Source organism: Meles meles, chromosome 7 (genome assembly GCF_922984935.1).
Source record: "Meles meles chromosome 7, mMelMel3.1 paternal haplotype, whole genome shotgun sequence".
In the NCBI taxonomy this organism is placed as follows: domain Eukaryota; kingdom Metazoa; phylum Chordata; class Mammalia; order Carnivora; family Mustelidae; genus Meles; species Meles meles.
This window is the reverse complement of record NC_060072.1, coordinates 139,224,314-139,239,988: the sequence shown is the minus strand read 5'-3', so window position 1 is coordinate 139,239,988 and position 15,675 is coordinate 139,224,314. Positions and strand designations below refer to the sequence as shown.

The window sequence follows — 15,675 nt, the reverse complement described above, 5'->3', positions numbered from 1 at the left end:
AGCTGTAAGTTTCCATTCAAATCTTTAATTTACTTTGTATCTTTTTATTTATTTATTTTTATTTTTTAAAGATTAATTTATTTGACAGAGAGATCATAAGTAGGCATATAGACAGGCAGAGAGAGAGGGGGAAGCAGGCTCCCTGCTGAGCAGAGAGCCTGATGTGGGCCTCCATCCCAGGACCCTCAGATCATGACCTGAGCTGAAGGCAGAGGCTTAACCCACTGAGCCACCCAGGCACCCCTGTATCTTTTTATTGAGACTCTTCATATGTTGTGTCATTTTCATCATGGTTTTCAACACTATTTCCATTAGTCTTTGACCATGTTCATGTAGCTGCTTTTAAATCTTTTAAATCTTTGCTGAATCTACCATCTGGAAATACTCAGATGGTTTCTCCTTAATGCTTTTCGTAGTAGGGTCATCTTTCTTGTCTCTTTGTTTTATAATCTTGTTGAATTTCAGGTAATGTAGCAATTATGGGTTCTTATTTCCTCCCCAGGGGGTTGTCTTGTTTAGTAACTTGCCTCCAGTAAATTTATGAAGTCTGTCTCTCCTGCAGTGTGCAGCCATTGATGTCTCTGTTCATTTCTTAAATTTTTAAGTCTTGCTTCCTACATGTTGCTGCTGTGCCTGCATCCTTTAGCATTTAGCCAAAGATTGGGCAGATGTTGTGTGCAGACCTCATTATTCATGCTTTCTCCTCTGCTGAGGGATCTGTGTGGGCTTATTAGCTTATTAGTCCATTCAACATTTGGGTCATTTTCAAGGCTACCTGGTTTCTGCTTTCTAACAAGTTTTTTGCTTTTTTGCCTGTATGTGCATGGCTTGGCAACCATGGGCATGTGGGTGGCTTGAACCAGCTTCAGTTTCTACTGCATGCCTCGGGTAAACCTGGAGTTTATGTGGAGTGCTTATCACATCCAGATGGCTCTCTGACCTCTCAGAGCTCACAGTTAAATACCTTCCTACTCTTATATTGTTTCCCCCAAACAGCATTGCAACCTCAGGTTAGAGAACTCTGTGTGCTTAGCATGGAGGCCACACCTCTTTGACTTACTCTGCCTCAGGTCAGGCAAGTCCCTTTTCTAAGTGACAAGTTTCTGGCATGGGAAGTGAGAGCACACCACAGACTCACACAGCTCTAACCAAACTTTAGTAATTTTCATGAATAAACATTTCTTAGTTTCTTGTAGGTCTTCAGAGTCTTTAAAATAATACTATCCAGATTTATAGCCCCGGAGCTGTGAGCCGAGCGGAGGCCCCGCCACCCGCCACCCCCCCCTCCCCCCGCCACCCCCCCCTCCCCCCGCCACCCCCCCTCCCCCCGCCACCCCCCTCCCCCCGCCACCCCCCCTCCCCCCGCCACCCCCCCTCCCCCCAGTGGCGAGCCCAGCAGAGGCCCCGCAGCACTGAGATGTGAGAGGGTTGGGCCTTGCACATGCGCTTTGGGTACCTTTAGTCGCTGGCCCTTTATGCGCAGACGCAGCCACGCGGGTTTCAGAGGTGCGCAAGCGCATTTGTGCTTGGCATCATGGTTACGGTTGTTAGGTGCTCCAACATTCCAAACCATTGTGAGTCGGTTGGGCTTATCTCTAGTGCTAGTGTTGGTGTCTAGAAGTGGCAAAAAGCCCAGTGGAAGGTGAAGTGTTGGTGAATCCTCTAGGCTTTGCAATGAAGAAGTTTTTTTCTTTCGGGATGGGGAAGGTGTGTTCATCCCTGACCTTTCGCAGGGAGGTGGTGAATGGCTTGGGGGCCCCGGTTGACAAGAATGAAGAAGACAACAAGCCCCAGCGCCGGTATAACATCCGAATGAAACATCTCAAAAAGATCCACAGAGCTGCTGTCATGGGCAACATATTGAGATTGCAGCAGTTGCTACTGCTTGGGAAAGACGTGAATAAAAGAGACAAGAAGAAACGGTAATAGGGATGTAAGGGCATGGTTAGCCAGAGGGAGTCATTTTGTGTTTATGTAGTGAACTTAGATTTACCCTGCCCCCCCCCCAAGAGGAACTCACTTGCAAAGCCTAGATACAAGGGCGGGTCAGGCCAGGTGAAGACATCCAATCAGTGGGGCCCTACTGTATATCCACAAGGGTAAATTGAAATTCAATTGGCTACCCGTGTGTAATCTAGCAGTTTTCTCTGTGTGTGCAGACCTAGCATGACTGTGCAGTTTTCTCTGTGTATTGCAATCTCATTGGCCACCTGTGTATAGCCCAGCTAAACTACCTCTATAGAAGTTAGTCTGTGAGGCTGGGAGGGGTCGCTTTTTTTCCAAGAGACAGCCCTGATCAGTCAGTTTGGTTCTTGATGCTTGGCATGAAATAAAGCTTTGCTTGACCTTCGCTTTGTACCAGTCTCGTTCCTTTGATTACGGACCCTAACATTGGGAGCTCATCCGGGATCAAATGATGAGAACTGAGCCAGCATCAGAATTTCTGGGAAAAGCCTCCGGACGTAAGATCACGGGATCCTGTCTGTCTGGTTGCGGAGCTCCAGGGTATGGCCCACCGGGGAGAAGCTGGACACAGCCGTGCTCCCCAGGGCTGGAGTGGATGCAGGGACACTCCTTCCCTCCACTGGTAGATCGCCAGGGAGTTCGAGTCCCCCTAGGCAGTCAGGGGGTTCGAGTCCTCTTAGGCAGGTGGTCAGGGGGTTTGAGTACCCCTAGAAAATCCTCACCTGTGGCAGGACCGCTGGGCCTGCAGTTGTCTTTGTCTTGTCTTTTTGTTGTCTGTTGTGTTGTTTTCTGTGTTTGAAGAAATGGGGCAAGCAGAGAGTGAGGGGATTCTGACTTTTAATGGCTATAACTCGAGCCAACTGGGGTTAGTCTAACTCAAGACAGAGACTTTAAGGAGTATCCCCAAGCAGCTGCTGAAACTCTTTTTGTTTTGGGGACGTTCCTGTCTTCTCTGGCCCGATGTGGACTGCCTAGCCCCTCCCCGTTGCTGGCAGGAGAGCATGGCGTCTAAAGTGGAGTGGGCCCAGATGGAACGTGAAATCTGATAGCAAAGAGGTGACTAAACTGATGGCTAATTGTCTGTCTCAGGGTATTAATGGGTAATTGTTAAAGTAGCTCTCAAAGTCTTTGGTAACCTGAAACTGTGAAGGTTTGAAGGTTTGCTTGAATGGCAAATGGAATTAAATTTGTTGGTCATCTAGGTCTTAACCAAATGGGATAAAATGCTAGAGCGTTGGTTGCTGGAACTGGGTTTGTGCTTTTGAAATCTGCTGGTAAACATGTTTTGTACTTAACTGATTCATAAATTTGCCTTCTAAGCATTATCTTGTAAAATGACTTCTGCCTTAAAGGAAATTCATATGGGAAGACTTTCAGGACAAATACAGGTCTTTGATATGTTAAAATCCTGGAACTGAAATGGGTAAGAATTTCCAGAAGTAAAAGCTGCATTGGGACTAAACCAGAATTAGTAACATGGAACTAGATGAACTGAAAGATTGTAATGTTGTATCTCTTGATGTTTTGTCTTATTTTAAACATTACTGGTTCTGTAATGTTTGCTCTTCCAGGCTAGGGAAACTTTTTCTTAAGTTTCCTGTAACTTACAGAGATGTAAAAGTAGTCATTTGTAAACAAATCAAGGTATTCAACTCTTTCTATCGGAACCCTCTGAAACCAAAAGGTCTCAGTCAGTATTCTTTCTTCCATGGCAATCAGTCATTTGCATAAGTTCAGTAAGAATCTGTTCTCCTTGTAACAGGACACCATTGGAAACACTGGTTATTTTACCAAGGCTTTGACTGGAATGTCATATTTGAAAAGACTCAGATATGACTAGACAGCTTAAAAGAACTAAAGTTGACTTTATAAAACTTGGAACCGAAAAGCCTTCATTATTTTAGTCCTTTTTCCCCATAATGCTTTCAAGAACTAAAATTTATTGAAATGCCAACCATGTGACTAGAACTGCAGTATAATTGTTGTATGTATATACCATTATTTCATTTAACGTAAGGCACATTGATTGTGTGATGCCCCACCATTTTATATACCAATAAGAAATCTTAAAAAATTCTGTCAATTATAGTTGTAAGACATTTTGAATTATAAATCACATTCCAATGTCAGAGATACTAAAAGGTGACAAAATGAGCCTCCTAGAATCATTGAGATATAGTATTCTTGTGAATATTTAAAACATATCTGAGAAGTAGGCATAATTGTATCACTTTACCTAATGGGAGTGTTGTCTTTATATAATAGTAGCAATAGTAATAGTTATAATAATAATATGTAACAAACTTTGCATAGATCTTCATTTAAGCATGGTGACGAGGTCCTGTGAGATAACTATTCTTTATTTATTTTTTTAGTTTTTAGTAATCTCTATAGCCAACATGGGGCTTGAATTCATGACCCTTGAGATCAAGAGTCACATGACCTTCAAACTGAGCAGGGCAGGGGACATAAGATAACTATTTTTATCTCCATTTTTTTTGATGAGGAAATTGAGGATAAGGCTGAGCCATAACTATGAAGTGACAGAGTTAAGTAGGATTAAACCCAGGTTGAGCTGAACCCTGAGGTCACGCTCTACCAAGTCAGATAGCCGCCTCCTCTACTAGTATGGTGAATAATCACTGATAAATATTGTACTTTCTTCAAAAGAAAACTAAATGTTTGTTTTTGAGTCAAAGGAATAAGATGCTATTTAATGTTTACAATTACATGAATTAATTGCATGTTTTGAAATAGTGCACTATAATTTCCTAAAACGTTCTTTCACTTTCATAGGACTCCTCTTCATCTGGCCTGTACCATCGGCCATGCCGACATAGTGACTCTTCTTGTAGAGAAGAAATGCCAGCTTGACCTCTATGATAGAGAATGTAGGACTCCTCTAATGAAGGTGTGTGGTAGCAGCTGTGTCTGCCTGCGATGGATTTGATTTAGTTACTTAGAATGAAAATTTATTGCAATTAAATGTAACTAATTGGTGAAAACTATGGCATGCTTGCTTTAAATTCCTAGAATTTACACTCTGTTTCTTGGTATACTACTGACAGGCTGTACAATTTCAAGAAGAGCCATGTGTAACTATTCTTTTAGAACACGGTGCTAATCCAAATCTTACTGATAATTTTGGCAATACTGCCCTCCACTATGCTGTTGCTGGTGAGGACACGTCAATAGTAGAGAAGCTGATTTTATACCATGCAAATATTGAAGCAAGAAACAAGGTACGTCAACTTTATTTATAAAGTATTTGAAATTTTAAAACCTGTATATAAATTTTTTAGCCACAAAACATTTATTTACATATTTATTCATATATGTAATAAATACTAAATACTGAATTTTATACATCAAGTCCTGTCACCATGGAAACAACTCCAAAACCAGGGTAGGGAGGACTAGAGAATGACGATGCCCACAGAAAGGGCAGAGTTCTGTTTCCCAGCCACCCTTCCACCCCAGAAGGAGAATCTTCCCATTAGTTCTTGGGAGTGGCTGGTGGGCTCAGAGCCCACAAAGGATTGAAGGCCTGGAGGGGAGTGAGGTGATGATGGAGGCTGGGTGCTGTGCAGGGACTTAGGAAATGAGTGCTGCTGGGAATGGGTGGGAGACCATGACCCAGTAGGGTAACTTGGGTGAGTGCAAGTGGGAGGAGAAAGCAGCAGGTTGCAGTCCGTGGGCATTCCAGGCCCCAAGGTTCTGAAGATGAGAGCAAGGGGATCGGGTCATGACATCCTACAGCGGCATCTAGTTGTGCTCATAGCCACTCTGCCTGCCATGCACCGCATTGGGGTCTCCCATTTCCCAGAGTAGTTCCTGCTCAGCATTGTGTAGGTCCTCAGGGGGGTAGTAGCTGTGCGTGGGGAGTAGTGGAGGACCGCGCTCACTATTGCACTTGTTATTTCTTTGACATGCATTACGTCCTACCACTCTCCTTAAGGAAGCACTGTTGGTTGACATAGGTAGGGTCAATTTTTTCATATGTAGAAGCTCGAGCATTCCCTGAATGAAAATATTTTGAAATAACTTAATTGTCTAAGATTTCACTTTTTTTAAAATTTTTTTTTCTTGAGTGTACTTTTTAGAAATACATTTTTGTAGGGACTGTAAAGAAAGAAAGCAGGAAGAAAGCACATATACAGACTTATAAGAAGAGAAGCATGTTCTTTACATAGCAAGAATTTTCATGCCTTGACTTCTAACCCAAGTAGTAATTCTGAGTAATTTTACATGGAATATGCCTTATTCTGCTCTAAGACCATGATCTAGTTATAGAGATAGAGAAGTGATCTTTGTCTCTATGATTCAGTTGATATTGATACTAGTTTTGATACATTTTCATTCTTAAGTGCAGCAATTATCTACAATTGATTATAGTTATTAAGTTTTAGTTGACCCAAGTGTTGGTTTTCTTCAAGTTTTGAAAAAAGCCGGCTTTGGCTAACAGTGCTGTAAACTGTCAAGTCAGTTATTCAGTTTTAAGATTTCACTTTAATGAACTTTTTTTAAAGAAAGATTTTATGTATTTGAGAGAGAGAATGAGAGAGAACACACATGAGTAGGGAGGAAGGGCAGAGGGAGAGGGAAAAGTAGGGAAGCCTGATGCAGGGCTGGATCCCAGGACCCGGAGAACATGAACTGAGCCAAAGGCAGACGCTTAACTGACTGATCCACCCAGATGCCCCAGAGCTGCTGTTTTAATTCAGAGTCCATCTCCTTAGTGACCCATTTGGAGCAAGAGTGCTTTATGTTGACATCTGGGATCCTGATACCGTTGATAGAAGAGAATCAAGCATGTTGGTATAACCTGGAGAAAACCTTCACCTTTATTGGAAACTCTCAACACTGTATCCCTGAAACTCTAATTTCTAAAATGTTAATGTTTGCCATGAGAAGTATTGTCAAATGGGGATAAGCAAATTTAAACAGATTTCTTTTGCGCTAGAGATATAGTGCAGTTCTGTAATATTTCTCAAACACAGAGGATCATTGAATCTTTCTATTGAGGCAGAATCCTCACTTTCCAGCAAAGTATCTATTCTTTGGGATATAATTTAAGAAACACTACTCCAGAGATAATCATTTAGGCTGTTAACTCAGTAAAAGTACTTTAAGCTTTTAAAGCTATATTTTAGAGTTTGGAGGTATAGAGATAAAAAGTAGTCCCATCCCTCAAGAAGCTCTTGGTCTCGATGGGTGCAATAAAATAAGTGGAGTATACAACGATAAATGCTGTGATCGAAGCCGAGATTCTTGGAACCAGTCGATGTTTGAAGTAAGTTTTGGAGAATGAGTACAGTTAATCTGTTGAAGAGGTGGAGGAGGGCTATTTAACTTAATTTAATTTATTTTATTTTTAAAAAAATTTATTTATTTGAGAGAGTGAGAGTGGGAGAGAGAGCAGGAGCAGAGGGGTGGGGCAGAGGGAGAAGGAGAAACTGACTCCCCACTGAGCAGAGAGCCTGACCTGGGGCTGGATCCCAGGGCCCTGGGCTCATGACCTGAGCTGAAGGCAGAAGCTCACACTGAGCCACCCAGGCCCCCTGAGAGGGGCTATTGTAAAGAGAAGGAGCAGCTGTGAAAGCAGGGGGTTAGGGGACGTGGGGGGGGGTGGGGAAGATGGGGGAGTGAGAGTATTTATATATGTGTTTAAGGTTAGAGGATCCTTTATAGGTTTTAAAATTCAGTATGGAAATACGTAATTTTGTAAATTATAAATTGTTTTTACACTTTAACAGTTCAAACTCACACCGTTTTTACTTGCTGTAAATGAAAACAAACACCAAATGGTGGAATTGTTAATTGGAATAAAAGCAGATGTACACGTGGTTGATGAGTCGAAAAGGTACAGTAGTTTTTTTTTAAACCTTATATTGTTCTAGTGTGGTAACATTAAGTCAGATTAACTTAATAAGAAGAAGATTAATTTATAATTATATAGTGAGAAATGTCGACATGTCATCAGTTAGGCCTAAAACAATTATTCTGACAGGGCAACATGAAGAACAGTATGCGGCAGAATTTATATTCCTTCATATCATTGATTGATGTGATCTGTAGGCTTTTATTTTTCTGCCATAGGATTTTATGTTAGTTAAATGGGTTTCATATTAGTTTTATTATAAAGTGTAGACTCCTTTTATTTTATGACACAATACTGAACTTCTTAACCCTTTTGTATTTTTTTGGAAACTTCTACTTCATATATATTTTCCTTAAAAGATGCATATTAAACATAAATAGGAGTTGTTTTATCTTTTGGATGACTCGTTGCTTTAAATTTTTTTTTTTAAAGAATACTGATGTTAGATGATCCCTAAGTGATTATTAATTACTATTACCAGATAGTGTGGGCTTATCATCCTTTTTCATGTTCAGTATATATATATATATATATATATTTTGTTTGTTTGTTTGTTTGTTTGTTTTTATTGGTAAGGGTCGAAGGATGAAAGATAACTTTAATTGAATAGATTTTTCTTTTAGTGAGGACAAATCATAGGTTGGTGATAAAGAGAAAAGAGATGGACTTTAGATAGACACAAGACTAGGTCTAATTCCTTTCCTACTTGCTGGGTATGTGACTTTGGGAACATTACTTATCATCACCAGCTACGTTCTCTGATATGAGAAGGAGGATAATATATCCTTCAAGGGTTGTTGTGTGTAAATAATATCTTATATATATAGTATTTAATTTAGTGCCTAATACATGCTTATCTTAGTATCATTAAATGCAACTATGACTCTTTTATTACTATTAGTATGAATGCTGTTATTTTAAGCCTGCAAGTAGCTTTTATTTTTGTATTTTTTTGTATTTATTTATTTATTTTCAGGGTAACAATACTCACTGTTTTTGCACCACACCCAGTGCTCCATGCAATACGTGCCCTCTCTATTACCCTCCACCTGGTTCCCCAACCTCCCATCCCCCACCCTTTCAAAACCCTCAGGTTGTTTTTCAGAGTCCATAGTCTCTCATGGTTCATCTCCCCTTCCAATTTCCCTCAACTCCCTCTCCTCTCCATCTCCCCATGTCCTCCATGTTATTTGTTATGCTCCACAAATAAGTGAGACCATATGATACTTGACTCTCTCTGTTTGACTTATTTCACTCAGCATAGATGTGGTACATATACACGATGGGGTATTATGCCTCCATCAGAAAGGATGAATACCCAACTTTTGTTTTTTTATTTTTAAAGATTTTATTTTTTTGAGAGAGAGAGCGCACACGAGCATGAGCAGGGGAAGGGGTTAGAGCAGGGAGCCAGATGTGGGGCTCAAATCTAGGACCCCAAGTTCATGACTGAGCTGAAGGCAGATGTTTAAATGACTGAGCCACCCAGGCACCCCTGCAAATAACATATTCTTAAAAAAGATTTTATTTATTTATTTGACAGAGGGATCACAAGTAGGCAGAGAGGCAGGCAGAGAGGGAGGGAAAGCAGGCTCCCCACTGAGCAGAGAGCCCGATGTGGGGCTCAATCCCAGGACCCTGAGATCATGACCTGAGCCGAAGGCAGAGGCTTAACCCACTGAGTCACCCAGGTGCCCCCCTGCAAATAACTTTTTATACAGACCTGTCCTCTAGAAGGCTTGGGAAGTACACTGAATCAGCTTAAGGAAGAAATGGGGAATTCTTTTTTAAAATCTTCACTTCTTCAGTTAAGTGACCTCAGCACAATTTCTTGTTCATCAAATGACTTTAAACTAGCAATTTCTACTATCATACCCAGGTGGGACAAGAGGCTTCTTTTTTGTCCTTTAATTTTAGCCATGGATGTAATTTACAAAGATAAACACTTGACTGTGTTAGTGGTCAATTCTGTACCAACAGGCAAGATATTAACCTGGTAAAGTATATGAAATTTGCTGTTTAGATAACTCTGAGTTCCTAAGGGTGAAGTTATGTCTCTGTTATTTTAGAACAGCCCTCATGCTTGCTGCAACTTTTAAATCTCCAGATGTAGTCAGGCTTCTTCTTCAGAAAGGTGTTAATCCCTCTTCTTGAGATGAATGTGGATGGACGGCAGAAGACTATGCTGTTCTTGGGCGCCTGGGTGGCGTACATTAAAATGTTAGCTATCACTAAACTGAAGTTTGAAATAATTTAACTCTTAGTTCTTATGCAACGGATGAGAGTTCGTAGTTTGATTCTGGCAATTTTGGGACCGCAGTGAGTTAGCCCACATCACTTGCCAGAAACCAAGACAAAGGCTAGACTAGTCAGCATTAGAAATGAGTGCAGGATATTTTTTTTTTTTTTTTTTTTTTTTTTTTTTTTTATCTCAGGACTATTGAGACCTTTATCTTTAGGGATCCTAACTGTATCTGTTTCATTCCAAGGATAACTGTTATACATGGGGTACAAAGAATGTTACATTTGTGTTTTTTTCCTTCCTGCCTCCCTGCCTCCCTCCCTTCCTCTCTTCCTCCTTTCCTTTCTTTGTAGATTTTATTTATAATTATTTCAGAGAGGGACAGAGTAGTGACAGAGGAGGAAGCAGATTCCCTGCTGAGCAGGGAGCCTGACGTGGGGCTCAATCCCAGGACCCCAAGACCGTGACCTGAGCTGAACGCAGATGCTAAACCAAGTGCCAAGTGAACCACCTAGGTGCCCCAACATCACCTCTTCCCCCCCCCCCCAACTAGTTACTTGGGTCCCAAGATGTTCAGTTTAGTAGCAAACCTTATACTTTCTCTTGAGAGTTGTCTCCTATTCTTTCCCCCTTGAATTTTCCAAGAACCTAGGGAGTTCCCTAAGACCAAAGAGACCATCCTCTTTTGCAAGTCATTTGGAGGGGAGAAAGGACATTCTTATCATTCCCTTGTTTCCTTTGATTCTATTGGTGCAACATTGCTGTGTGGTGCCTTGGTGACTCAGTTGGTTAAGCAACTGTCTTTTGCTCAGGTCATGATCCTGGAGTCCCAGGATTGAGTCCCCCATCTGGCTCCCTGCTCAGTGGGGAGTCTGCTTCTCCCTCTGACCCTCCTTGCTCTTATGTTCTCTCTCTCCCTCTCTCATTCTCTCTCTCAAATAAATAAATAAATAAATAAATAAATAAATAAATATCTTAAAAAAAGAAAGAAATAAAAATAAAGAATTTACTTTTTGAGAGAGAGAGAGTGAGAGCATGAGCAGGGGGAGGGGTTAGAGCAGGGAGCCAGATGTGGGGCTCAATTCCAGGACCTCAAGATCATGACTGAGCTGAAGGCAGACGCTTAAATGACTGAGCTACCCAGGCACCCCTGCAAATAACATTTCATACAGACCTGTCCTCTAGAAGGCAATTTTATTTTTCTGCAGTCTGGTTATGATTGACCTTTGCTCCCAGGATGCCCTTGCTGATCCACATTCCTCAGTCTTCATGGTGATCCACAATGAGACTTCAAAGTTACAACATTTTTTAGTTTACGACATATGCTTGTATGTTCAGCTGCTATTCCAAGGTACCAGCACCCTGTTCTGGCCGCTAGGCCCCCTGGCTTTAGCCACACACACCCTTCCCTTCAGTCAAAAGCCTTACATGAAGCCCATATGTTAGCACAGACCTTCATAATGAAGTATCCCTTGAGGATTTCGCTTGTCTATCCTGCTAGCAGATGGTAGTTGGGACCCTTCTAAGCTGTTAAAGAGGTTCAAATAATGCTACAGGAAGAGCCTGGACTTTCCTTTCTCCTTTGTTACTAGGCCTATATCTCAAGCCTGCTTTAAATTCCGGGGAGTGCCTTTTCTTATGAGGTGATGAAAGGTCTCATACTGCGCTTCCCAGAGTAGTGGGCATCACCTTTCCTGAGAGGCCATGTTTTGGGTATAATATTTCATTAAATCCCTTAACAACCTTGTGAAATAAGGCAGAAAGATGCCTGTTTTATAGAGGAAGACTTGGAGCCAGAGAGAAGTGGCTCGTCCGAGAGCAAATAGCTGTGGTTATAGAGTTAGGACCACTTGAGTTCAAGACATGTTCCATTATGGCAAGCTAACACTACTAATTGCTCAGTTACTACTTCAGACTGGTTCACCTTACTTTGAAGTATATGGGGTAATTTAAGTTTTGATATTAGCTCTGATATTATTCAAAATGCTCTTATGAATTTGATATATTTGGTAAATGTTTTTCATATCAGTATTAAAATAGTAACATTGTTTATCACCCTTTTTATATGTAGCAATCACCAAATAATTGCCAAATATACAGAAGGAAGACTTACAAATTTTTCGCAAAATAGCAATCCAGGTAAGACTTTTCAGAGTGAAGTGCTTTTGGTGGACACATAGATGAAGTCAGAGTAAGGAAGTTTTGTTATGAAAGAGCAGTGGGAAAAAAACCCCAATGTGTAAATTGTATAAGCTCACTTTCTTGCTTTCTTCCTTTCTCTTTCTCTCTCTCTCTCTTTCTCTCTCTTGCTCTCTTGATTTTACTTATTTATTTGACAGAGAGAGAGAGAGTGGGAGAGCACAGGCTCTCCTGTGGGACAGGGAGAAGCAGGTTTCCCACTGAGCAGGGAGCTCAATGTGGGACTCAATCTCAGAGTCCAGGGATCTTTACCTAAGCTGAAGGCAGGTGCTTACCCAACTGAGCCACCCAGGGGCCCCTATTTTTTTTTCTTTCTTAATATCTTTATTTTTTAAATTTCTTTTCAGTGTAACAGAATTCAATGTGTATGCACCCCACCCAGTGCTCCATGCAATACATGCCCTCCATAATACCCACCACCAGGCTCCCCCAACATCCCACCCCTGCCCCTTCAAAACCCTCAGTTTGTTTCTCAGAGTCCATAGTCTTTCCTGGTTCATCTCCTCCTCCAGTTTCCCTCAACTCCCTTCTCTTCTCCATCTCCCCATGTTCTCCATGTTATTTGTTATGTTCCAGAAATAAGTGAAACCGTATGATAATTGACTCTCTCTGCTTGACTTATTTCACTCAGCATAATCTCTTCCAGTCCCGTCCATGTTGCTACAAAAGTTGGGTGTTCATCCTTTCTGATGGAGGCATAATACTCCATAGTGTATATGGACCACATCTTCCTTATCCATTCATCCATTTAAGGGCATCTTGGTTCTTTCCACAGTTTGGCGAACGTAGCCATTGCTGCAGTAAACACTGGGGTACAGATGGCCCTTCTTTTCACTACATCTGTATCTTTGGGGTAAATACCCAGCAGTGCAATTGCAGGGTCATAGGGAATCTCTCTCTTAATTTCTTAAGGAATCTCCACATTGTTCTCCAAAGTGGCTGCACTAACTTGCATTCCCACCAACAGTGTAAGAGGGTTCCCCTTACTCCACATCCTCTCCAACACACGTTGTTTCTTGTCATGCTAATTTTGGCCATTCTAACTGGTGTAAGGTGGTATCTCCATGTGGTTTTAATTTGAATCTCCCTGATGGCTAGTGATAATGAACATTTTTTCATGTGTCTGATAGCCATTTGTATGTCTTCATTGGAGAAGTGTCTGTTCATGTCTTCTACCCATTTTTTGACAAGGTTTTGTGTGTGCTGAGTTTGAGTTCTTTATAAATCCTGGGTACCGTCATTTGCAAATATCTTCTCCCATTCCATGGGTTGCTTCTTTGTTTTGTTGACTGTTTCCTTTGCTGTGCAGAAGCTTTTGATCTTGATGAAGTCCCAAAAGTTCATTTTCGCTTTTGTTTCCTTTGCCTTTGGAGATATATCTTTTTTTTGTTGTTGTTGTTTTTTTTTGGTTTTTTTTTCCATTTTATTTATTTTTTCAGCGTAACAGTATTCATTCTTTTTGCACAACACCCAGTGCTCCATGCAAAACGTGCCCTCCCCATTACCCACCACCTGTTCCCCCAACCTCCCACCCCTGACCCTTCAAAACCCTCAGGTTGTTTTTCAGAGTCCATAGTCTCTTATGGTTCGCCTTGGAGATATATCTTGAAAGAAGTTGCTGTGGCCAATGTCGAAGAGGTTACTGCCTATGTTCTCCTCTATGATTCTGATGGATTCCTGTCTCATGTTGAGGTCTTTTATCCAATGCGAGTTTATCTTTGTGTACGGTGTAAGAGAATGGTTGAGTTTCATTCTTCTACATATAGCTGTCCAGTTTTCCCAGCACCATTTATTGAAGAGACTGTCTTTAAGCCAGCATTAACCTGATCCCCAAACCAGGCAAAGACCCCACCAAAAAAGAGAATTTCAGACCAATATCACTGATGAATATGGATGCTAAGATTCTCAAAAAGATCCTAGCAAATAGGATCCAACAGCACATTAAAAAGATTATCCACCATGATCAGGTGGGATTCATCCCTGGGTTGCAAGGATGGTTCAACATTCGCAAATCAATCAATGTGATAGAGCAAATCAATAGTAGAAGAGAGAAGAACCACATTTTATTTATTTATTTGACAGAGAGAGAGAGACAGAGAGGGAATACAAGCAGGGGAAAGCGGCAGAGGGAGAAGCAGGCCTCTTGCTGAGCAGGGAACCTGACGTGGGGCTGGATCCCAGGACCCTCGAATCATGACCCGAGCCGAAGGCTGATGCTTAACAACTGAGCCACCCAGGCACCCCTCTATGTTTCTTTTAAATAGGAAGAAAACTCAGAGGCTTGCAGTAATTTCCTCTAACATCTTATAAGCTAAGTTATATCTCATGCTTGTTCCTAAACCAGCCACTGGTAAATCAGGTACTGTGATTAGCTTAGAATAATCATTTCTCCTTTTGAAGCTAGGGTAAGGCCACCTTCTTTGTGTTTGGGACAATAAATATCCAAATGAAGTTGTGGTTCTCCAGCAAGAATCAAAACTATGGCATGGTTATCGGGGAGGGAGCCAGCAGTACTTGATGCAGGGATTCACTGGATAATGTGAAGCAGAAGGGTAACAAGATTAGATTTGAATTAGGGCCGTCTGGTTGTGGCACAAAATAGGGATCACCAAGCTTTTTCTCTCAAGGGCCAGGTAGTGACTATTTTAGGCCCTGTGGTTTCCCAACTACAAGTACCATTATAGTGTGAAAGCAGCCATAGCAATACGTAGGTGAATAGCAAGAACCAACCATCTGGTTCTGTAAATAAAGTTTTATGGGAGCACAGTCACATGTGACTGGTCTGACTTGGCCTGTGGCCATAGTTTGGTCACCCTTCATGTGGCGGGTAGATTGGAAAAAAACCATGTAAAGAGACTGGAAGAAAAAGGACGCTTATATTTCCTCAGTCTAGTATCAGTCCATTATGAAATGTTCACTCCTCTATACTGAAAAAGTCAGGAGGCTCAATTTATTCAATTTACAATGTTGTTCTTTTTCTAGGCCTTATGTCTTTCTCATTTTTTAAATTTAAAACTTTTTAAAAGATTTTATTTATTCGAGAGAGAGCACAAGTGGGGCAGAGGGGCAGAGGGAGAGGGAGAAGCAGACTCCCCATTGAGCAGGGAGCCTGATACGGGGCTTCATCCCAGGACCCTGAGACCATGACTTGAGGTGAAGGCAGACGCTTAACTGAGTCACCCAGGTGCCCCCTTTCTCATTTGTTTTGCTTAAAATTTTTTTATTCATTTAAGAAATAACAATATTAGTTGGTGGCTTTTTTTTTTTCCTTCTGGAAGTCATCAGTTAAGAGTTCATGTTTGCATAGGGCAGCGGCAGAGGAAATATAAAGCAGAGATAGAAAAGAGGTATAGTTAATACGATTTCATGATTATTGAATGTAGAAAGG

The 15,675-nt window shown here is 41.3% G+C and overlaps 1 protein-coding gene across 1 annotated transcript; it reads left to right on the top strand.

Annotated features, from left to right (window-relative positions):
• The first annotated feature begins 1,698 nt into the window (after positions 1–1,698).
• Positions 1,699–10,000, top strand: LOC123946519 (putative ankyrin repeat domain-containing protein 20A5). Its single transcript, XM_046011880.1, has 5 exons — positions 1,699–1,922; positions 4,762–4,876; positions 5,034–5,207; positions 7,722–7,828; positions 9,916–10,000. Exons 1-5 carry the CDS (start codon positions 1,699–1,701, stop codon positions 9,998–10,000), a joined length of 705 nt encoding a protein of 234 aa, XP_045867836.1.
• The last annotated feature ends 5,675 nt before the right edge of the window (positions 10,001–15,675 follow it).